Here is a 22,755-nt window from a genome sequence, read left to right on the forward strand (position 1 = left end):
ACCTAATTGGACATCAATAGAAATTGGGAATTACATCTATTTTACCCTATACTAGATTACTAGATCATGAAGCTTAATTGGCTTATAAACAAAGAGTACTTAACCTCAGCTGCAAATCAGTCAGCCTCAATGCCATTTATCTAAAGATTGACCCAGGCAGTTTGAAGAGGCTGTAAGTAAACTTTTTGATGTACTGCTCTAGAGTGAGATCTACAATGGATTTTCCATTAATAACACGGGACTGCCATATGTATCGCTATGTAAATATTCTATCATTTTCCTTAGGAGGCCCTGTATTATTTTCAAATGGGAGTGACATCTTCTACCACATAATTGTGGGAATTATAAAGTCAGCCCAATTAAGTCTCCAGGGAGCATACAGCAGCCCAGTATGTTAACTACTCTGTCTGATACTCACACCCTTTTGTCTGAATTCCAAACAAGAATTAGTAACCTGTGTTTCGTCCTTTTGCTCCTGCTTGCATACTATATAACATGTCTTTCCTGTATGTTGTATTTTGGCATTGGCCACTGATGAAGACCTTGTGTTGAAACGCGTTTGGCCTTTTTACTTCACATTGTGCGTGGTAGATATTTGTTCTTCTGCAATATGAGGTTGCACTTTTAAAGCAATACTATGGTTAACCTTTATTTTATTTGTGTACATTAAACATTATTGTTCTAACATATATATCCTTAACTTTTTGTTTGGTATTATGTGGTTGTTTGTTAAGGACTTCACTTTTTCTTGCGGTTGTCGCTCAAAGACGACATGCATGCTCAGCACGCTCACTGTTTCTCTTCCTCCTCTTTCTGCCCTGCAAATGATGCCACCTAGTTAGGGTGACCATATGGAAAGGAGGATGGGGCTCCTGCAGCTTTAGCAGTTGTACAGGAAAGGAAAATTCTGCAGGTGTCATTTGTATGCATGCAGCACCTGGGGAAATTCCCTCTTCATCACAATAATTAAAGCTGCAGGAGCCCTGCCCTTTATTGTAGAGTGAGCAGATACAAAAGACTGCAAGGCTCCTGCAGCTTTAACTGTTGTGATGAAGAGGGGATTTCATAAGGTGTTGCATGCAGACAAATGACACCTGCTGAAATTCCCTTTCCTGTACAACTGCTAAACATACAGGAGCCCTGTCCTCCTTTCCATAGGATTACCAAACTCCTGTCTGAAACTTTCCACCTGGGCAGGAAATGGGCTTCTGTGTTAATAGAATCTCTGATCTGTAGTTACTCAGATTTGTAGCTGCGTAAGCAGGTCGTTCTAGTGTATTGTTCGTAGGATGCCGTAGGTGACTGGCTCCACTACTTGCACCAGATGAACATATTTCATCTGACACCACCTCTAAGGGCATGTCTAGACCATGCCTTATCCCGGGGATTGCCCCAGGATCATCCCTGTGTGTCCACATGTTGGACAGAGGATCCCGGGGGCAGGGAGGGATGATCCCTCCCTTTTCCTGGGATAACCAGGATGACTTTTAGCCTGTTTTTTTCCCCCATGGTCTCGGGATTGTCTCAAGACTGCAGGAGGTATAGGTGGCCATCCTGTTTTCGTCCTGGCTCCTCACAAGTAAATGTGAGGAACCAGGCATGGGGCATGGAGCTCTTGAGGCACTCCGTGCCCATTGAGGATAGGGTGGGGGGAGCGGGATGTTTTTTAGAAAACAACAACGCTGACCTTATTTAGGGTGACCATATGGAAAGGAGGACAGGGCTCCTGTATCTTTAACAGTTGAACAGAAAGGGGAATTTCAGCAGGTGTCATTTGTATGCATGTAACACATGGTGAAATTCCAGCTACATCACAACAGTTCAAGCTGCAGGAGCCCTGCCCTCTTTAGTATCTGGTCACTCTAACTGTGATTAAGAGGGAATTTCACCAGGTGCTGCAAACATACAAATGACACCTGTTGAAATTCCCTTTTCTATACAACTGTTAAAGATACAGGAGCCCTGTCCTCCTTTCCATAGGGTCACCATACCTTATTGTTAGAACGCTCATGTACTCATCTTCAATAATTTTTTTTAAAAAATGGCGGACGCAAGGTCCTCCTTCTTCCCTGGACGTTGCGTGCCATGTGTGGAGAAAGGGGAGGATCTTGCGATAAGCGTATCGTGAGATCCTTTCCCCTTCCCTCCTCAGTGTAGGCATGCCCTAAGTTACCATTTCGCACTTCACTCTCACTAATGGATCTCTCGGCTCTAGTAAACAAGAAAGAAGATTCTACAAGCCTAAAGGCTGCCTATGCCTGTATTATCAACACCTTTACCCATTGTACTCTGTGACTTGGGTCCTTACTGTCAAAACAGTTGCTCATTTCCTGGCTTGGGAAATTCTGATAAAATAAGAAAAGTTGATGACATTTCCTAACAGGGGGTGTCATCTACTTCCACTTTTGAAATGACATATCCGTCTCTCCCTTGCTGAACAAGCACAAAACCCTTCTCTGTCATTCTCTGCTCCAAGTTGTTTGCTTAGCTCTGGATGGACAAAGAGAACAGGACTGGCTGAGATTCTGAAATTCTAGGAGGAGTACATCTCAATACCGTGTCTCCTGCCCATTTGTGAGCAAACGGATGTGACTGGAAGAAGGTAGGATACTCTCTCCATGAAACCGTCCCTTGATGCCAAATTCTCATCGCCTGTGGTTCAATCCCTCTCTCTCTTGCTCCTCATCTCTTATAAAAGACAGCACTTCCCCTAAAGCCTTCGGCAGACCTTATCCTCACCAAGATGAAGGCACACCATTTCTCACTGCTTTTCTTCGTATTCATCTGTCATCTCTCCCTTGCCACAATTTCTGTTGTGTCCCCTACTCTTCCCATCTAAATGGTGCATTATTTCAGATAGCAACCTATCAGTTTTGGTTTTGTTACGCAGTCAATCACCATGTACACAAAGATGATTGGTCGGATGATTGGATTGTTTAGATCAGCCTTTTAAAACATCTCTTTCTTGCTACCTGGGCCATTTCTACACTAGCCTGAAAATCCGGTCTGGTCATGGCAGAGTCCCTATGTGTCCAAATGACTCCCAGGAGGAAGGAGCGATGAGAATGGGTTTTCCCAGGGATAAATAATCCCTGGGAAAACCCAATTCTCTCCACAGTCTTGAGATCATCCTGAGACCGCAGGAGGTGTGGCTGCCTGTCCTGGCTTCTTCCCCCCTCCCTGTGAGTAGCAGGGATCAGTAGAAGGAAGAAACCGGGCCGGAAGGAATCGGAGGTGGGGGAGAGCAGGTTTGGGCCTTTTTTTTAAAAAAAAAACACAACACACCACTTATATTTAGTTGGAGTGCATGTGCACTCATCTCCTTTAAAAAAAATGGTGGGTGAAACACCCTCTTTCCTCCTGGGATGTTGTGCCTGCATTTAGACTAAGGGGAGGATATCATGAGATCCTCCCCCCTCCCTCCCTCTACACCGGGCTGGTGTAGAAATATTCTTATACCTAACTTCAGGTTCTCACCACAAAAACAACAAGAGTTAGAATATGCCAACATATACCCTCCGTTTCTTTTTCATGCTATGGATAGGGTTAGGGTGACCATATGAAAGAAGAGGCAGGGCTTCTATATCTTTAACAATTGTACTGAAAGGGGAATTTCATCAGGTGTTATTTGTATGCACAGTTAAATCTGCAAGAGCCCTGCCCTCTTTTAAATCTGGCCACTCTAGTATAGCTCCTGCAGCTTTAGCTGTTGTGATGAAGAGGGGATTTCACCAGGTCCTCCATATATACAAATGACACCTGCTGAAATTCCCTTTTCTATGTGACGGCTAAAGATACAGGAACCCGGTCCTCCTTTTCACATGGTCACCCAAGGATAGGGAGACATTTTTCTCCCTTTCCCATAATGCTAGAACCCATGATCATCCCATGAAGCTGATTGTTTCAGAACAGATAAAAGGAAATATTTCTTCACACAGTGCGTAGTTAAACTATGGAACTTGTCACCACAAGATGTGGTGATGGCCATCAATTTGGATGGCTTTAAAAGCAGGTTGGATAAATTCCTGGAGAAGGCTATCCATGGCTACCATGGTTAAGAAAGGTTCACACGACACTCTAAGCCATAATGACCCTGTTCAGATGACACACTAAGCCACAGTGGTTAAGCATTTTCAACTAAACATTATGGCTTAGTCTGTCATGTGAACCATGATTTAGTGTGTCACTTGAACCCTTCCTAACCACATCACCACAGTTGAAACACGCTCACTAACCATTTGCTGCAAAAGGGTTAGTGGCCTAACCATGGTTTAGAATGTTGTATGAACACAGCCATTGTTTAGCTCAAAATGCTTAACCACCATGGCTTAGGATGTCTTCTGAACGATAGATAGATAGATAGAGTAGAGGTTAATTATAAGAGCAATTTAGATATGAATACAGCATGCTGAGGTGAGCAGATGAGCCATAGATAGGATGAGATTTGATGGTTCCAAGGATAGCTCCCCCTCCACAGTCCATCTTCACAGTTGGCCCTGAGGGGACACTTAGATGAGTGTCCATTCACCATAAAGATGTCCCAGGGTGCTTATGAGGGCTATTTCCATTGCACTGCAAATTGCAAATTATCTCAAATTAGTGTTGCACCAAGTCAGCTAAATTACCTCACCCTCCCTCAACCCATAACTGCTACAGTACCCGAATTTACACCAAGCAGGATAGAACACTTTGAAAGCACTTTGAAAATGGTATATGGAGTGTGTCCTGGGCCCCAACAGTTGTCAAAAGCATTATAAATCATAATAAAGCAGTAGTGTAGATCCTGCCAGAATGAATTAAGCAGAAAGAAAGAAAGAAAGAAAGAAAGAAAGAAAGAAAGAAAGAAAGAAAGAAAGAAAGAGTGAGTGAGTGAGTGAGTGAGTGAGTGAGTGAGTGCGTGCGTGCGTGCGTGCAGGACACGGAATAACGGGCTCAAGTTAAAGGAAGCTAGATTCCAGCTGGACATCAGGAAAAACTTCCTGACTGTTAGAGCAGTTCGACAATGGAACCAGTTACCTAGGGAGGTTGTGGGCTCTCCCATACTAGAGGCAGCTGGACAACCATCTGTCAGGGATGCTTTAGGGTGGATTCCTGCATTGAGCAGGGGGTTGGACTCGATGGCCTTCCAACTCTGCTATTCTATGATTCTAAGGGAGGGAATTTTCCAGTTGTGAAGGTATCCCCAAAATTCCTACTTGGCCCCACAAGTAATGAATGGTTTGTCCCCTGCTGCAAATTCTAAAGAGGGGGATTGGATGGGCAGCTACACATAGGCAAGGCTAGCCTTTAAGACTGGCTGCATGTCTCTTGATTAGTTGTTGTGACACAGGGCTCATCTACACCAAGCAGGTATTCCACTATGAAAGTGATATGAAAGTGGTGTATAAAAGGCAGGAGCCACACTACTGCTTTATAGTGGTACTGAAGTGCACTGACGGCTATTGGGACCCTTGACACATGCCATATACTGCTTTCATACCACTTCCATAGTGTTATATCCTGCTTGGTGTAGATGTGTCATGGGCCCCAACAGTTGTCAGTGCACTTCAGTACCACTATAAAGCAGTAGTGTAGATCCTGCAGTGCACTTCAATATCACTATAAAGCAGTAGTGTGGCTCCTGCCTTTTATATACCGCTTTCATAATGGAATATCCTGCTTGGTGTAGATGAGCCCACACTTGCGTCCACGTCTCATCCTTCTATAGTGAGATGGAGGCAAATTCACAACCACCTGAAGCATAGGAGGACCAGCTTTCTCCCTAGAATATGAACTGCAACACTGTCTGTCCTGGCTTTTTCCTTCTGAACTCTAGCTCGCTTTTTTTCTCCCTGTCAGCTTTGCATATGGTGCAAAACCTCTTACTCAGCCAGAGTGGCAGCAGACATTGTTAAGTTTCTCTTTGTCATAATAAGGAGCTTCCTTGCCTAGTTTGCCAATGAAGTTTGTTTCCTGGGCTGCCATTTCAAACTGCCTTGCAAAAACACCATTAATCTCCAAATAACTCAATGTTTAGAAAGGAGGCACCCATTTTATAAACAACGAAGTGGCTGAACAGGTTTCATTCCTTCACACAAGGCTAAATAGTAGGGGTGTGCACGGACCCCCCGCTCCGCTTCACTTGCAGATCCGCCATTTACCGGATCGGGCCGCTCCGCCCCGCCCCCGATCCGCCCACTTCCGCTCCGCTCCGCCCGGAGCTCCGGATCCGGATCCGGAGCTCCGTTTCCCCCCCCATAGGCTTGCATTGAAAGCTAAAAAATTATACAACTTTTTTTCTGTTCAAGTTAGAAACCTCATGTTTGGCACCATGACACCTCATGGGGATATACACACGCACGCCAAGTTTCAAAGCAATCCCATCATCCCCTGATTTTTGGCGAATTTTTGAAAATCGGGCACCCCACACACAGCATCCCTGCGAGGTGGGCAGGGGAGGAGGGAGGGAAGGCAGGCAGGCATGCAGCTGGCATTTCTGGGGGCATAAGGAAGTGAGCCAGTTCAAGACACTGACAGCCACAGCTCCGAGAAGAAGTAAAACGCTCACTTCGACTCAGAACAGGCATTGCTCCACCACTGAAAAGTGACCATTCACTTCAACTCATGAGAGGCATTGCTCCACCGTTTTACTCTCTTTGGAAGGCTCTATGGCCTTCCAGTGCAGGAGAGAGTGGGGGCACGTCCACGATGAGATGCCCTAGGGGAGCTCATCCCCTTGCACCACATCGATTCAGTTGTTCACCAAGGTTAGGGTGGGGAGCAGTGCTGTGTTTCTATCTCTTATTCTTGGCTTAGTATATGATTTCAGGTTGTGTTTGTGCATTTGGTGGGGCTACTGTGTTAAAAAACACGGGGAAAAGCCCGTTCAGATGAAGAAAGAGAAGTTTCCCAGAATCCCAAGTTACCTGTTTTGCCTATGCCCTCCTCCAACTTTGGGATCATCATGACCGGGAGCTGACTCTGCCCCTCAGCCCTTTGAAAAAGGTATTTTTCCCGCCGATTTTTTAAAAACTTCTAGCCCGCGACCCGTACGATGCAGAAAGTTGAGAGTGGTCTCAAAATGACCCCCATCCACGACTCTCTGTGCACAAGAATTTTCAGAACGATAGCTTAAACCCCCCCCCCAGTTATCCCCGATTCTTTCCCTCAATGCAATCCTATGGGCGAAAAGCCGAAAACGCAGTTTGAGCCGTGCGGTTGACTCGATTTTCACAAAAACATTGCACGTGAACCACAGCACGCAGAAAGTTGAGAGTAGTCTCAAAATGACCCCCATCCACGACTCTCTGTGCACAAGAATTTTCAGAACGATAGCTTAAACCCCCCCCCAGTTATCCCCGATTCTTTCCCTCAATGCAATCCTATGGGCGAAAAGCCGAAACGCAGTTTGAGCCGCGCGGTTGACCCGATTTTCAAAAAAATATAGCACGCGACACGGACAACGCAGAGAGGTGAGAGTGGTCTCAAAATGACCCCCATCCACGACTCTCTGAGCACAAGAATTTCCAGAGCGATAGCTTCAAAAACAACGTAGTTATGCGCGATTATTTGCCGCAATGCAATCCTATGGCGAAATGTTTTCAAGATGGCGACCAGAGCGCTCCGCCTGAACTCGGAGCTCCGAAAAATGGGCGCTTCTCTTCGCCTTGCTTCTAGGGGGTCCACGGTCCGCTCCTACTCCGCCTCTGGGTAAGGCGGAGCAGGCCAATCCGCTACTGCTTCTACGCTCCTAATCGGAGCGGAGCACATCCCTACTAAATAGGGGAGGAATGAATGATTATTACAGTTAAAGACAGTTAGGTTTGGTGTGAGGTGGAGAATGGCATGAGCACTCAGGGCTTCACAGGGGCCTTGTTGTTGTTGTTTTTAAACCTCTCATTACCTTCGTGTATCTTTTAAAGTCCCACCTGTCCTTGGAACTGCGAATGTAACTTTGATCAGCCTCGAGGAAAATGCGAACCAAAAATTATAAGAGCCAATTCAGCTCAAGTCAGGAACAGAAAATGTATAGGAAGATGTAGTTGCCAACATCCCTTACCGTGGCTGTGGCCAATGGGAAATGGAGTCCAATTTCTCCCACAACTGCCTTAGGTTAATTTATATCTATAATAGGGTGACCATATGAAAAGGAGGACAGGGCTCCTGTATCTTTAACAGTTATACAGGGGAATTTCAACAGGTGTCATTTGCATACATGCAGCACCTGGTGAAATTTCCTTTTCAATGCAGCAGTTAAAGCTGCAGGAGCCCTGACCTCTTTTGTATCTGGTCATGCTAATATAGCTCCTGGAGCTTTAACTGTGGTGATGAAGAGGGAATTTCACCAGGTGCTGAATGTGTACAAATGACACTTGCTGCAATTCCCCCTTCTTTCAATACAATCACCCACATGTTTAGGATTTTTTAAAACGGTTTTTAATACTTTGTGTGTGTATGTTCTGTGTTTTAGAATTTTAAATTTTGTGTACTCATTTTTATCTTAATTTTAGAATTTCTGTAAACCGCCCAGAGAGCCCTGGCTATGGGGGTGGTATATAAGTGTAATAAATAAATAAATAAATTGCTAAAGATACAGGAGCCCTGTCCTCCTTTTCATATGATCACCCTAACCTATAATGGACTCTCAACTTCATTCAAGGCATAAGGCAAGAAATACTATTTATGTATTTATTACATTTCTATACCGCCCAATAACTGGAGCTCTCTAAACAGAAAGCTTTAGCTGCATATTCACTCTGTACATTTATGGTCACCACACCACACCAAAAAGTCCTACAGCTGCCAGCATTCCCCAGCCAGCATGGGAGTTGTAGGACTTTTTTCTGACTAAACATGCATAGGATTGCACCCTAAAATGGTTGAGGGGCTGGAGCAACTCCCCTATAAAGAAAGGTTACAGCATATGGGACTGTTTAGCTTAAAGAAAGGACAAGTGAGGTGAATGCGGGGAGACATGATTGAGATAAACAAAATTGTACATGGAGTGGAAAATGTGGATAGGAGGCATTTTTCTTCCACTCTCATGATGCTAGAACATGGGGTCATCCAATGAAGCTGATTGGTGGGAAATTTAGGACAAATGAGGCCTTAGCTAGACCTAAGGTTTATCCCAGGATCATCCTGGGGTTGTCCCTGCCTGCTCCCAGGATATCCTGTATGTCATTTACATGAACAGAGATGACCCCGGGACGATCCTGGCATAAACCTTAGGTCTAGCTAAGGCCTAAAAGGAAGTACTTCTTCACACAGTGCATAGTTATACTATGGAATTTGCTACCACAAGATGTATTGATGGGCACCAAATTTTGATGGCTTTAAAAGGAATTAGACAAATTCATGGAGGATAAGGCCATCAATGGCTACTAGTATTGATGGCTATAGGTTACCTCCAGTATCAGAGGTAGTTGAGGAACACGGGCAAGAGAATGCTGTTGCACTCATGTCCTGCTTGTGGGTTTCTTGTGGGCAGCTGGTTGGCCGCTGGACTGATCCAGCATGACTCTTCTTATATTCTTATGGCTGTGCTCCATAGCAAAGACTGATTTCACCTCTGTGTCTTTTCTTCCAGCAAAGTTATATCTACACCAAAAGAAGCACAAAAGAAAAATTGAGCACAATGGTCAATTTCAGCTTGACACTGCTATCCCTTGTGGCTGGTGTAAAGGGATATGACGGATCACCCAATGGAACTGTCTCACCCGAGAAGAAATCTCCTTGTTACGATCAAGGATTGGATAACGAAGTGTTTATTTTCGCCATCTTCACAATGCTTTTTTGTGTTTTGGGAATTTTGGGCAATGGGGTTGTCATCTGGCTGCTTGGCTTTGGCATTAAGAGGAATACGTTCGCCTTTTACATTCTAAACCTGTCCATTGCTGACTTTGGTTTGGTCACAGCTGAACTGACGATTGAAATACATTGGCTTTTCGTACACTTGTACTGTGGTTTTCCCTACGTGTTATTTCAAAGTGCCTTCCTCTTTATGTACACAGCTGGCCAATTTCTACTGACAATCATCAGCATTGACAGATGCGCCTCTGTCCTCTTCCCAATTTGGTATCGTTGCCACCGGCCAAACCACTGGTTCACCACTGCATGTACTGTGATATGGGTCCTCTCCTTCCTAATCAGTGGAACTCAATTCATTCTCATCCTTATGCCGGGCCTTGAAAAAGCTCCCCTAATGTACCAGTTCATCATAAATGCTGTGCTTTGCCTGCCACTCATGATCATCTCCAGTCTGACCCTGTTCATCAAAGTCTACTTAATATCCAAACAGAAGATGCGGGGAAAACTTTTAATAGCCATCTTGCTCACTCTTTTCTTCTTTGTGATTTTGGCTTTTCCACTGAATGCCTTTTACTTTACTATTTATTTGCTCCATGACATACATCCCAATCTTGTACATTATGGCTACTTATGTGCCTGTATAAACAGCAGCATTAACCCCCTGATCTATTACTTGGTTGGGAGACAGAGGAAGGTGGGCGCTAAGAGGAACCTGAAAGACATACTCCAGAAGGTGTTCAAGGAGGAGGATACCTGTTCAGCCGAAATGGAGACCTCTGAAAGTAAAATCTGATGGCTTCAAGAGATGAAATCTTACAATTTTATCATAGATCTGATGGTTTCTTCCAAGTATACATGAAGGAAAGTCCATTGCATTGCTTGTAGCCTTTTTTTTTTTGTTGTTGTTGCATTCATCATGGATTCCTGTTTTCCAACTGTGCATAGAACTTCAGGCTTCAGCTGCATGCAGAGACTTCTCATTCTGGAACAAACCTTGGTCTGTAGAGTGTAGACTGGCTCATTAGCACAAGGAGTATCTCATATCATGAGAGAGCAATTTCTTTACTGTTGCGCCTACTAGGGAAGAGTCAAGGTCAATCTCCCTAACCTGATGCCCCCCAAATGTTTTAAAATGCATGTTTCATCAGCCTGAGCCAATTATCTAGGGTGATGGGAATTATGAAGGGCACCACATTGGGGAAAGTTGGTTTAGCTCATGTTTCACTGAATTGATAGGTGGAAAGCTACAAACTGAGAGAGACAATCCATAGGATTCTCATTCAAATAACCGTCATTTCCTGGGTGGCTCCAGTAGAAAGGATGTCCAAGGAAAAGCAGATATACTGGCACGGCATGTGCTCTTGGCAGTTCCATGCCAGGAGGTTATGATCTATCATGATAGCTGGTTTGCTTGGTCATATGGAGATAAGAGCGGAAGTGTGTACAGTGGGTAAAGACAGATGCCAAAGCAACTGACGCCAATGTCACGTCATGTAACTTCCATGAAGAATAAGTTTTTGCTAGAATGTTCTTCGTGGCTGCACTCAAGTTTTGTAACTCCTTTCCCAGGAGAGGCCAGGTTAGTTTATCTCCATTTTTCTTCCATTGGAAAGGCAAAGGCAGATATATTTAGACAGACCTTTGTCATCTAAGCTAATTGAAGTTTCAATATGTCCTTTTAATATAGTGGATGCTCTATTGATGCATGTGTGTGCGTTTAATCATTATTATTTATTGGGTGTGTTTTTATTGTACCTGAATTTTTTTGATGTGTATTTAATTGATCAATCTGAATGTTGAAATTACAACTTTGTTATTTTACATGCATTTTATTGTTAGTCACCCCGAGCACTATTTTTGGTGGAATGACAGGATGTAAGTTTGGTAAATAAATACCTTTTTAGTGCTTAAAAATGCCTCCTGAAACATGAATTCCCAGTAAAATAACATATGGACAGTAATGACTAAAGCTCTCTGGGGAAAAATTATTTCTTTATTATTTTCTTTTATCAAACTTCCCTTAAATAGGTAGACCATATGAAAAGGAGGACAGGGCTCCTGTATCTTTAACAGTTGTATTGAAAAGAAAATTTCAGCAGGTGTCATTTGTATATATGGAGAACCTGGTGAATTTTCCTCTTCATCACACCAGTTAAAGCTGCAGGTGCCCTGCCCTCTTTTAAATCTGGTCACTCTAGTACAGCTCCTGCAGCTTTAACTGCTGTGATGAAGAGGGAATTTCACCAGGTTCACCATATATACAAATGACACCTGCTGAAATTCCCTTTTGGAGGAAAATCTGGAGAATTTTCTCCTTAAGGAGGGGGACAGGGTTTCCACATAACTTTCTTTAAAGTGCAGCTGTTTGCCGAGGGGCCATCTTCCTATTACTATTTTTTTAGTTTTTCAAAAGACACACACCCTTTTGGAGGAGCCCAGCAGTTCTTAGTGAATGTCTATTGAAGATCATGTGACTTCACCCTTTCCAATATGCATTCAGGAAAAACTGGGTTCCTGAAAATGCCAGGGATGTTTAAGAAAGAAAGAAAGAAAGAAAGAAAGAAAGAAAGAAAGAAAGAAAGAAAGAACCCTCAACAACTGGCTACATTTAAAAAGGAATGTGGAATCCCTGCCCACCTCCCCAAGGAGGAAATTCTAGGCAATTCTCACCTCTCCCAGCCTCTTTCCCCTGAGTTCCCCCCACCCACTTATGAAATGCTGAAAATGGAACAGACAAACTTTTTGGCACAGCACTATTTTTACCTGCTCCAACTGGTTTTATATGATATGATCACTGGTGTTTTAATAATTTGGAATTGGAATTGTAAGCCACCCTGTATGGAAGGCAGCTAAAGCAGGGCTGGGGAAACTCTGGACTTCTGTTGTTGTGGGACTCAGTCGTGCTCCTCAGTGAGAATTCCTCTTCTCTAAAGCCTTTCTCACCCCAAGCAGGAACCACCTTCTTTCATGCAGGAACCAGGAACATTAAGACTCAGGCCCAACTTTTACTCAGTCCTCTATCTGTGAGGGGAACTGTCCCTTTATTTATTTGTTTTATTTTATTTTATTTTATTTATTTCATTTATATCCTGCCTTTTTTCCTCCAAGGAACCCAAGGCCGCGTACACAATCCTCCTCCTCTCCATGATATCCTCACAACAACAATCCTGTGAGGTAGGTTGGGCCGAGAGTATGTGATCGGCCCAAAGTCACCCAGTAGATTCCCATGGCCGAGTGGGGACTAGAACCCAGATCTCCCGACTCCCAGTCCAACACCTTAGCCACTACACCACACTGGCTCTCCACACATAGCCTTCAGATGGTCATCGGTTTAGGTATGATGTCTAGGTTAGGTATGGTTGGACACCTATAGTATTATTTATTATGTATTATGTATTATTTATTATCACACAGAGGAGGGCCAGGATCTCGTCTCGATCCTTCCAGAGTGCAGGACACGGAATAACGGGCTCAAGTTAAAGGAAGCCAGATTCCAGCTGGACATCAGGAAAAACCTCCTGACTGTTAGAGCAGTACGACAATGTAATCAGTTGCCTGGTGAGGTTGTGGCCTCTCCCACACTGGGTTGGACTTGATGGCCTTGTAGGCCCCTTCCAACTCTGCTATTCTTTGATTCTATTTAAAATATTCATAGGCTGCCTTTCTCAAACCAGCATACAAGAATAAAACATATTTAAAAAATCATGACAAAAACCAAAAACAAACAAACAATGAGGTAATTAAAGCAATAAATGTTCAACAAAACAATGAACAGCAGCATAAGACAGAACCCACAACACAATTGCAGCTTACCTGAAGAGTTGAATTAGGTGCATAGTTGCATGAGATTTGTATAGAGGCTGAAGAAAGAATGCAGCAATCCCAGGGCAGACAGAGGCTAAGGGAGGGTCTACCCTAGCCATTTATTGCAGGATGGCATCCAAGTCATCACTTAGGGGCCACACAATGTTCACCTGCTTCCGCAGTGATCTCTGGTCCACCACTCAGTTATACAGGAATATCGCTGACTGCTTTTGTAATTTTTTTCCGGCTCTCTCGCTGATTTTAACCTATAAAGCCTTACACGGCTTGGGACTACAATACCTGACGGAAAGCCTCTCCCGACATGAACCTACCCGTACACTGCGCTCCATATCTAAGGTCCTCCTCCGAGTGCCTACTCCAAGGGAAGCTCAGAGGATGGCAACAAAGGAGAGGACCTTTTCAGTGGTGGCCCCCTAATTATTGAATGATCTCCCCAATGAGGCTCACCTGGCGCCAACATTGTTATCTTTTAGGCGCCAGGTCAAGACCTTTCTCTTCTCCTAAGCATTTAACAACATATGCCAAACTGCTGTCAGGGTTGTGTTCAGCTATTTCGGAGATGTGTGGGGCCATTTTCTACTCATGTTTTGGTGCCCAACAGTATATACTTTTTATAAACACAAACATATATCTGCACAGGATCGCATATTCGATGGACTTCCTATCCACCCCATTTGTAATTGTGCATTTTCGTTTGTGCGCATCTCTGACAAGTCATAAAAAACCCAGCCCCATAGCTGTGTCATCTCCCTAACCCCAGCCACTTCTCCCATTCCACATGCGGAAGCACCATCATGGGAAACACATCTGGGGGAGGGGGTTCTGAGTTCCGATCCCTCTCTCCACCCTGCTCCCACCCCTTGCAGCCACTGTGGAATGAACCAGATGTCTGCTTTCCAGGGCTGCACGTATGACTTTCCAGAGGCAAAAATGGGCTATTCCAGTGGGCAGGGATCAGAGAGGAGAAGCCAGGAGACGCATTGACCTGAGATCTCTCCACCCGTCCCCATCCTGTGTGGTGAAATTCTTCCAGATGGTCTCAGTCCCATCTTGCTGAAATCAACAATAGTAAGGAGGATGTTCCTCTTACTCTGCCAGGTGTTTACCAAGGAAGCCATGAATATTTAGAGTAGCTCAAAATTGGAGCACTCCTTCGAAAAACATAGAGTTGCACCCTGAATATTCTTAGACAGAAGGCTAAAGCTCTGGGTTTTTTTTTCCAAGTCTCCAACTTGCTATTAAGAATTATTTTTCTTAAGATGGATCTTGCATTTGCTACAACCACTTTTCTTTTTCTTTCAAAGCTGCTTTCTACCACATACAGCCTTACATGGCAAGAATCTTCTCTTCTGTTTGCTTATCTTGATAACGAATGAAAAACATTTTCTTTTCACATGATGTTGGCAAACTGATTAAGCACAGATGAAGCGTGGGTGGAACCTTATGCATTTAATGCATACAAGGCAGCTGAACATCACAGGAACCCTATGCATCTGGCAGTGAGTTGGATGAGGCAACTATTATTCTCCCCTCTGGACTTCATGTTCTCCTTGGCAAATCTTCCCAGTGACTACTTATTCCAGCATGTGATGCTACATTTCTTATTTGCCATGTCTCTAGACCGCTGATCCATATTTCATCACAGGTAAGTAAATGGCTCAAGCTGATGTAGGGGAGTCTTGAAGGTTGACTAAGGCAGGATCTAGACTACTGCTTTAGGATGGTATTGAAGTGCACTGACAACTGTTGGGGCCCATGGCACATTCCGTATGCCATTTTCAAACCACTTCCATAGTGTTGTACCCTGCTTGGTGTAGATCTGGCCTAATTAAAAATAAAAGCTGGGTTTCGATCTGGTTATAGATCTGATTCAGCCTTGGTCACCCTGATGGATGTCCTTTATTGAGGGACAGAGGGAGTGCAATGCAGCCAGTTCTGCTTTTGATAGCATTGACCATGGTATCCTATTGGATTGACTACATGGCATGGGCATCGGAGGCAGTAGTTCTGGTCCTAACTATAGAGTTGTTCTCAGAGAGTAACATTGGGACCTTAGCTAGACCTAAGGTTTATCCCAGGATCGTCCCGGGAGCATGTAAATGACACAAAGAGGATCCCGGGAGCAGGCAGGGACGACCTCGGGATACTGTATACTGTATGCTTTTATCTATATGCCGCCCTGAGACCTTATTGATATAGAGTGGGATAAAAATGTTTTAAATAATAATAAAAATAATAATAATCCCAGGATAAACCTTACGTCTAGCTAAGGCCTGGGTGTTACATTCCTTGGCCCCTTGGCAATTGAGCTGTGGGGTGCCGCAGGGCACCATCTTGTCCCCAGTGTTATTTCACATCTATATGAAGCCACTGGGATCAGTCATTACAGGATTTGGAGCCAAATACCATCAATATGCTGATGACACACAGCTCTATCTCCATGTGACAACTGAATCAGGTGAGGCTATGCAGGTCCTGGACTGGTGCCTAGACTCAGAAATGGGCTGGATGAGGGCCAATAAACTGAGATTGAATCCTGGCAAGACAGAAGCCCTGTGGGTTAGTGGTTGCTGAGTCTGGGAGATAGGCTTATTGCCTATTCTGAATGGGGTTGCACTGCCTCTGAAAGAACAGGTTCGTAGTTTGGGGGTACTCTTAGACCCATTTCTATCGCTGGAGGCTCAAGTGCCTGCGGCAGCTCAGAGTACCTTTTACCAGCCTTGGCTAGTTCGCCACCTATGACATCTCCTGGACAGGGATAGCTTGGCCATGGTGGTACAGGCATTGGTAACCTCAAGATTGGATTACTACAATGTACTCTGTGTGGGACTGTCCTTGAAGCTGCTGTGGATGTTGGAGCTAGTGCAGAATGCATGTAACTCCGTTGCTGAGGGAACAGTACTGGCTGCCTGTTCCCTACTGGGCCAGGTTTAAAGTTCTGTCCCAGTGTACAAAGCCCTAAACAACTTGGGACCAGGATACCTGAGAAAGTGCCTTCTCCCCTATCAACCTGCCTGGTCACTGAGGTCATCCAAGGGCCTGCTGCTGGTGGTTCCACATAGACCCATCCTCTGATTGGATTCCACCAGGGGAAGAGCCTTCAGCGTGGTGGCACCCCTGTCCTATGGAATTCCGTAGGTCTGGAGGTCAGGAAGGTACCAACTTTGTATTCCTTTTGGCATTTTCTGAAACTGTAATTGTTCTAGGAAGCCTTCCCTTATTTATTTATTTATTTATTTATTTATTTATTTATTCATTTATTTATTTATTTATTACATTTATATACTGCCTCCATAGCTAGAGCTCTCTGGGCAGTTTTCAGAAATTCTAAAATGAGATAAAAACAAGTATACAAATTTTAAAACTCTAAAACACAGAACATTCATACATGAAGCATTAAAAACCATTAAAATAAACATGTGGGTGATTAAGATGTGTTGCCATATGCCTGGGCAAAGAGGAAAGTCTTAACCTGGCGCCGGAAAGATAGCAGCGTTGGCGCCAGGCAAGCCTCATCAGGGAGCTTGTTCCATAGTCTGGGGGCCACCACCAAAAAGGCCCTGTCCCTCATTGACACACTCTGAGCCTCTCTCAGAGTAGGCACCCAGAGGAGGACCTTAGATGTTGAACGTAGTGACTGGGTATATTCACGTCGGGAGAGGCATTCCGTCAGGTATTGTGGTCCCAAGCCATGTAAGGCTTTATAGGTCAAAACCAGCACCTTGAATTGGGCTCGGAAACATACAGGCAGCCAGTGCAAGCGGACCAGAGCAGGTGTTATATGGTTGAACCTTCTGGTTCCCAAAATCAATCTGGCCGCTGCATTTTGCACGACCTGCAGCTTCTGAACCATCTTCAAAGGCAGCCCTACGTAGAGTGCATTGCAGAAATCTAATTTGGAGGTTACCAGAGCATGGACAACTGAAGTCACGTTATCCCTTTCCAGATAGGGGCATAGCTGGGACACCAACCCAGCTACCTTATTGACCAGCCACGGTTCATTTTATTTTGCAATTAGATTCTTTTAAAACTCTACTTTTAATATGTTTTTATTCTATTTTTACTTCATTTTATTTTGTCCACCGGTCCAAAATTCTGAATGGGGAGGGGTATATAAATATTGTAAATAAATAAATAAATAAGAAATTTTTAGGAATCAGAATTTTGAAGCCAACATTGAATTGTGGAGCTTTTCAGTAGACCCATGGAATGATGGGCTCACCTTAAATCCTGTTTATGAATACAAAGTAGCTGAGTAGTTCTGATCTAATCCCAATCTGGAGAATGTTTCCCAGATATTTGAACAGACTTGGATTATTGTTATGTAACACTAGCCAAAGAAAGTAATCTTGTGGCATTGACTGCATTCAGCAATGGGTAGATACATACATACATCTGACAACAATTGAGATCTTTTTATAATACACCATAATCCACTACATGTCTCAAGGTATCGAAATAAACCCCATCAATCTCTGACCTGCTCTGCCTGTCAGAGACTAAAGAACTCAAATGCCAACTGCTGTGTTAAAAGCCTGAAAGTGCAAGAGCAATATTTACTATATTTATATCCTCCCTTTTTCCATTCAGTTGGCTAACAGAAACAGCAATGCCATTTCATTATAAATTAACCAAATCAATAAGTGGTTATTGAAACCTGTTCAAGGCATGAAGCCAGTGTTTGAAAACTGTATACAATGTGTGTCATGGGCCCCAACGGTTGTCAGTACCCGTTATAAAGCAGTACTGTAGATCCTGCCCCAGACTCAGCTTACCTGAGCTTGTATGGCTGAATATAGGGAGAGGAAATATTACTAAACTCCCTGGTAGTTGCTGTTTGTACCTGAGTCTCCAGTGAAAGTGAAAGACACACCCATCTGAATGTGATTAGGATATATTTGAAAACTGGTACTTGCAACATCATGTTAGAGTATGGGCCTGGAGTGCTCCTGTTTATTTATTTATTTATTAAATTTATATACTGCCCCATAGCCGAAGTTCTCTGGGCGGTTTACAAAAGTTTAAAACAGAGGACATTAAAAAGTATACAAAACTTAAGTATTAAGTACTCCAGTTATCAGTCATGTGCTCTCCTCCACAATTCTTCATCCTATTCCTCCTCTTCCTCCAGTTCCCCACCACCACCACACTCTGTATGGTGTGCTCTTTGAGCACTCTGTCCTCATTGGTGGTAGGGATTGGGTAACAATGGCAGCTCTCATTGAGGAGCAGGTGTCCGCATCGCTCAGCGAGCGTGCCGTGAGCATCCCGTGACTTGGCAAGCAAGGTCCAGGAGTGGGGGAGTCCACTGGACTGCCAGACCCAGTGGGTCACTCTCAACATCTCCATCTGGAATCAGCTAGCCAAATCAGGACAGAGACAACCTGCAAGCCACTTAGAATAATGCCCCCTCTCAAATGAGTAACGCTTTAATTGGGCTTCAGCATAATAGCAATGCTTCCTGAATCCTACAGGTGCTGAAATTATTTGTGTCTGCCTTTCAGTTTAACCCCATCAAATAAAAATGAAATAATCAACAATGTATTGGAAAGTAGACTAAGATCATATGTGTTGCTCTTTCATCGGAGCAGCCTGCTATGTTACAGCTTTGCGCCCTTTTTTCTCACTGATCTGCTTTTGGAAAGAGCACATTTTAAGTTTCTTTTAGTACATTATACAACAAAAGTCTCTTCCTTCTAAGTTCAGTTATTACTTTCTGGACTACCAATAAAATAACTTCTTCTTCTGGTCATATCGTATTAGCAGGCTGATGCTATGAAGATAAAAGTGGGATCTCCTTTATATCTCTCTGAGAGTTTGATGACACATTTTTATTTTCACCCAGAACTTGGAGGTTACTAGGTTTTTTCTGCAGATCATCATCCACGATTCCAGCACAGGATACTGGTGTTGCAACGGTCAGGACTGCTATTGTCCTCGATCTATTTTATCTGGAGACTTCTGATCTGCTGTTACACACTCACAGGTAAATGATGATGATAGATAGATAGATAGATAGATAGATAGATAGATAGATAGATAGATAGATAGCCATTAAGGTTTCCTAGAAAACCCCAAACTCTGGAGTTTGTAAGAGAAGTGCAGATTTCATGAAAGCAATACAAAACTTTGCGGGACAGTCTACATGCAAGCAGTTTGTCTAATCCTTTAAGGGGGCTTGAGCATAACCACAATGTTCCTGAATTGATGGGGACTTCTGAAACCATCACTGAGAAATCGCCTAAGGAGGGCTGAAATTATTTGCAAGTGTCTATGTTTTAGCGTAACCCCACCAAAGAAAGATGAAATAATAATGAATGTATTGGAAAGTAGACAACAATCATAGGCTTTGCTTCTTTTTCTTCTTTTTTTTATCTGAGCAGTTTGCTATGTTGTGGTTTGCTTTCCTTTTGCCAAATCTGCTTTGGGGATGATAACATTTTAAGGTGTTAGTACATTTTATGGCAAACTCTGCAGCTTGTAAGAGACGGACTGCAGATTTCAGAATGGAATATGTATATTTCAACGGGATGTATACTTGCTGTCTCTCTCATCTGTCTTGGCCTCTTTCTTAGTTACACACAAACTTTCTTATCATCCCATTTTCCAATCTCATCATTTATAATAGCAAAACAAGTTTTGTACACGAACTCTCTATTATAGATAACATTTACACCCATGCACACACACACACATCCTTTCTACACCTCCCAGCCTTCTGGGAGGGAGGGGGAGGATCTTGTGAGATTCTCCCACCTGATCCACACACGCGCATGACATCCCAGGAGAAGGAGGATGTCGCGCCTGCCATTTTTTATAAAAAACCCACAACCATGGACCTGAGCACACTTGTACTCCAACAAAAAAGTATTTTTTTATATAAAAATACGCCCTGATCTTCATCCCCCTCACCCCTGATGGGCACATAGTACCTGAAGAGCTTCCTGCCCCAATCCCAAAGCAGAGGCAGGTGGCCACATACCTCCTGCAGTCCCTGGACAATCCTGAGACTGCAGGAAGAATAGGGTTGATTTCTCCCTGGGAACACTTGTGCTCATCACCTCCTGCCCCCAGCGTCCCTGCCTATTTTAAATCTGGTCACTCTAGTATATCTCCTGCAACTTTAAGTGTTGTGATGAAGAGGGAATTTCACCAGCTTCTCCATACATACAAATGACACCTGCTGAAATTCCCTTTTCTATGCAACTGTTAAAGATACAGGAACCCTGACCTCCTTTTCATAGGGTCACCCTAGTTTCTGGTATGGAACCAACTGCCAGCAGTAGGCTGGGTATCCAGGTTAGGTATGGTTGGACGCCTATAACATTATTTATTAGTTATTTAAAATACCCATAGGCTGCCTTTCTATAACCAACATATAAGAATAAAACATATACAAAACCATAATAAAACCTCAAAACAAACAAACAATGAGGTTATTCAAGCAATAAATGTTCAACAAAACAATGAACATCAGTATAAAACCGAACCCACAACATGATTTCAGCTGTATTTAACGCTTAAATAAAGAGCTGAACTAACCAATAGGACTAAAGAACTCAAATGCCAACTGCTGTGTTAAAAGCCTGAAATTTAAAGAGCAATACTTCCTACGTCTTACTTCCATTCATATCCTCCCCTTTTCCATACAGATGGCTAAAAGCAACAGCAGTGCCATTTTTATTAAAAATTAATTAGTTTATTGAAACCTATTCAAGGCATGAAGCCAGTGATTCAAGGCTAAACTCTCCAGCACTTTCTGCCATTATGCTTCTGCTTCATAGCAAAAACTGATCCAATCTCTCTGTACTTTCCTAGCTGGCGCATCCACAGAAGAAGTTGTCCCAAAGCAGAGATTGAACATGATGAACAATTCCAACCTGACATCTCTTTCCGTTTTGGAGGCTGGAGAGGAGTGTAATGGAACATGCAATGGAACTGCAGTTCCAACCGATAATAGCTCAGTTCACTACTTAAATGGATATTCTTTACAGGACCTTATTTTCTTTTTGGCAATTTGTTTAATCTGCAGTTTTGGACTTCTTGGGAATGGAAAGGTCATCTGGCTTCTTGGCTTCCGCATGAAGAGGAATCCTTTCACCACCTTCATCCTGAATTTGGCTGTTGCTGACTTTGCGGTCCTTGCATGTTTATTTACGCTTTCTATATTTTCCATTCCAGGGACATTTACAAATGTATTTTTCGATTTGTTGATATGGCAGTTCTTATGGATATGCTTTTACTTAACACACAGCATTAGCCAAGTCCTTCTGGCAGCCATCAGCATCGACCGGTGTGTATCTGTCCTCTTCCCAATCTGGCATCGATGCCACCGGCCACCACACTTGTCCACCACTGTATGTGCTGTCACTTGGCTCGTCTCCCTGCCCTTTGCAACTTACTTCACTATCCATCTGACTAGTCAGTTCAGCACTCCTTTAAGAATAGTCTACCTGTATATTGCGACTTGCTTTCTTTGCCTTCCCCTCATGGCTATCTCATCTCTCATCCTTTTTATCAAAGTCTGTTTTAAATCAAAAAAGAATCAGCGGAGGAGACTTATAAAAACAATCTTGATTGCTCTCCTCTTCTTCCTAATATTTGCTTTTCCACTAAGTGTTGTTCAATTCATCGACATTTTTGGAATTGAACCCATGCATTATTATCATCTAGTTGACTATAGCGTCACAGGTGCCTCCCTAAACAGCAGTGTTAATCCACTGATTTATTTCCTGGTTGGGAGAAAGAAGAAGAGCCAGTCTAGGGAGACTATGAAGGCTATCCTCCAGAGAGTTTTCAAGGAAGAGGAGGAAATAATGGAATCCGCAGTTTAAACACAGTTATTAATCCACCTTTATAAGAGTCACAAAAATCACCCCCTACCTTTGTCAAGATAGTAGCAATTGGTGCACATTCCTTAAGACATTTCATTAATTGTGTTAGATCAGCTTCTTTGAAGAAGGTGATGCCTCTTTCCTTTGGAGAATGGGCTGTTGTGCGGACAGAAGTACTTTAGGACAGATCTCTGTTGATCCTTCTCCTGCAAATTAGATGTTCCAGAGATCAACAAGAAGCTCCATGGTATCTTCTCCACTCTTCAGATATCACTGATAGGTCACGACAAGATGGTTAACATGTAGG

General features: G+C 43.4%; 2 protein-coding genes across 2 annotated transcripts; both read left to right on the forward strand.

Moving 5' to 3' along the window:
- Positions 1-2,507: 2,507 nt before the first annotated feature.
- Positions 2,508-10,623, forward strand: LOC134401181 (mas-related G-protein coupled receptor member H-like). Its single transcript, XM_063129922.1, has 2 exons — positions 2,508-2,602; positions 9,569-10,623. The coding sequence occupies exon 2, from the start codon at positions 9,617-9,619 to the stop codon at positions 10,580-10,582; it is 966 nt and encodes a 321-aa protein (XP_062985992.1). The 5' UTR covers positions 2,508-2,602; positions 9,569-9,616; the 3' UTR covers positions 10,583-10,623.
- Positions 10,624-21,476: 10,853 nt separating this feature from the next.
- Positions 21,477-22,448, forward strand: LOC134401985 (mas-related G-protein coupled receptor member H-like). The gene has a single exon (XM_063131348.1). It carries the CDS (start codon positions 21,477-21,479, stop codon positions 22,446-22,448), a length of 972 nt encoding a protein of 323 aa, XP_062987418.1.
- The last annotated feature ends 307 nt before the right edge of the window (positions 22,449-22,755 follow it).

Source organism: Elgaria multicarinata, chromosome 7 (assembly GCF_023053635.1).
Source record: "Elgaria multicarinata webbii isolate HBS135686 ecotype San Diego chromosome 7, rElgMul1.1.pri, whole genome shotgun sequence".
Taxonomy (NCBI): Eukaryota; Metazoa; Chordata; class Lepidosauria; order Squamata; family Anguidae; genus Elgaria; species Elgaria multicarinata.

What these genes read in the sequence shown, in the direction of transcription:
- LOC134401181 (XM_063129922.1), top strand. Translation starts at nt 9,617, where the DNA reads ATGGTCAATTTCAGCTTGACACTGCTATCCCTTGTGGCTGGTGTAAAG.
- LOC134401985 (XM_063131348.1), top strand. Translation starts at nt 21,477, where the DNA reads ATGATGAACAATTCCAACCTGACATCTCTTTCCGTTTTGGAGGCTGGA.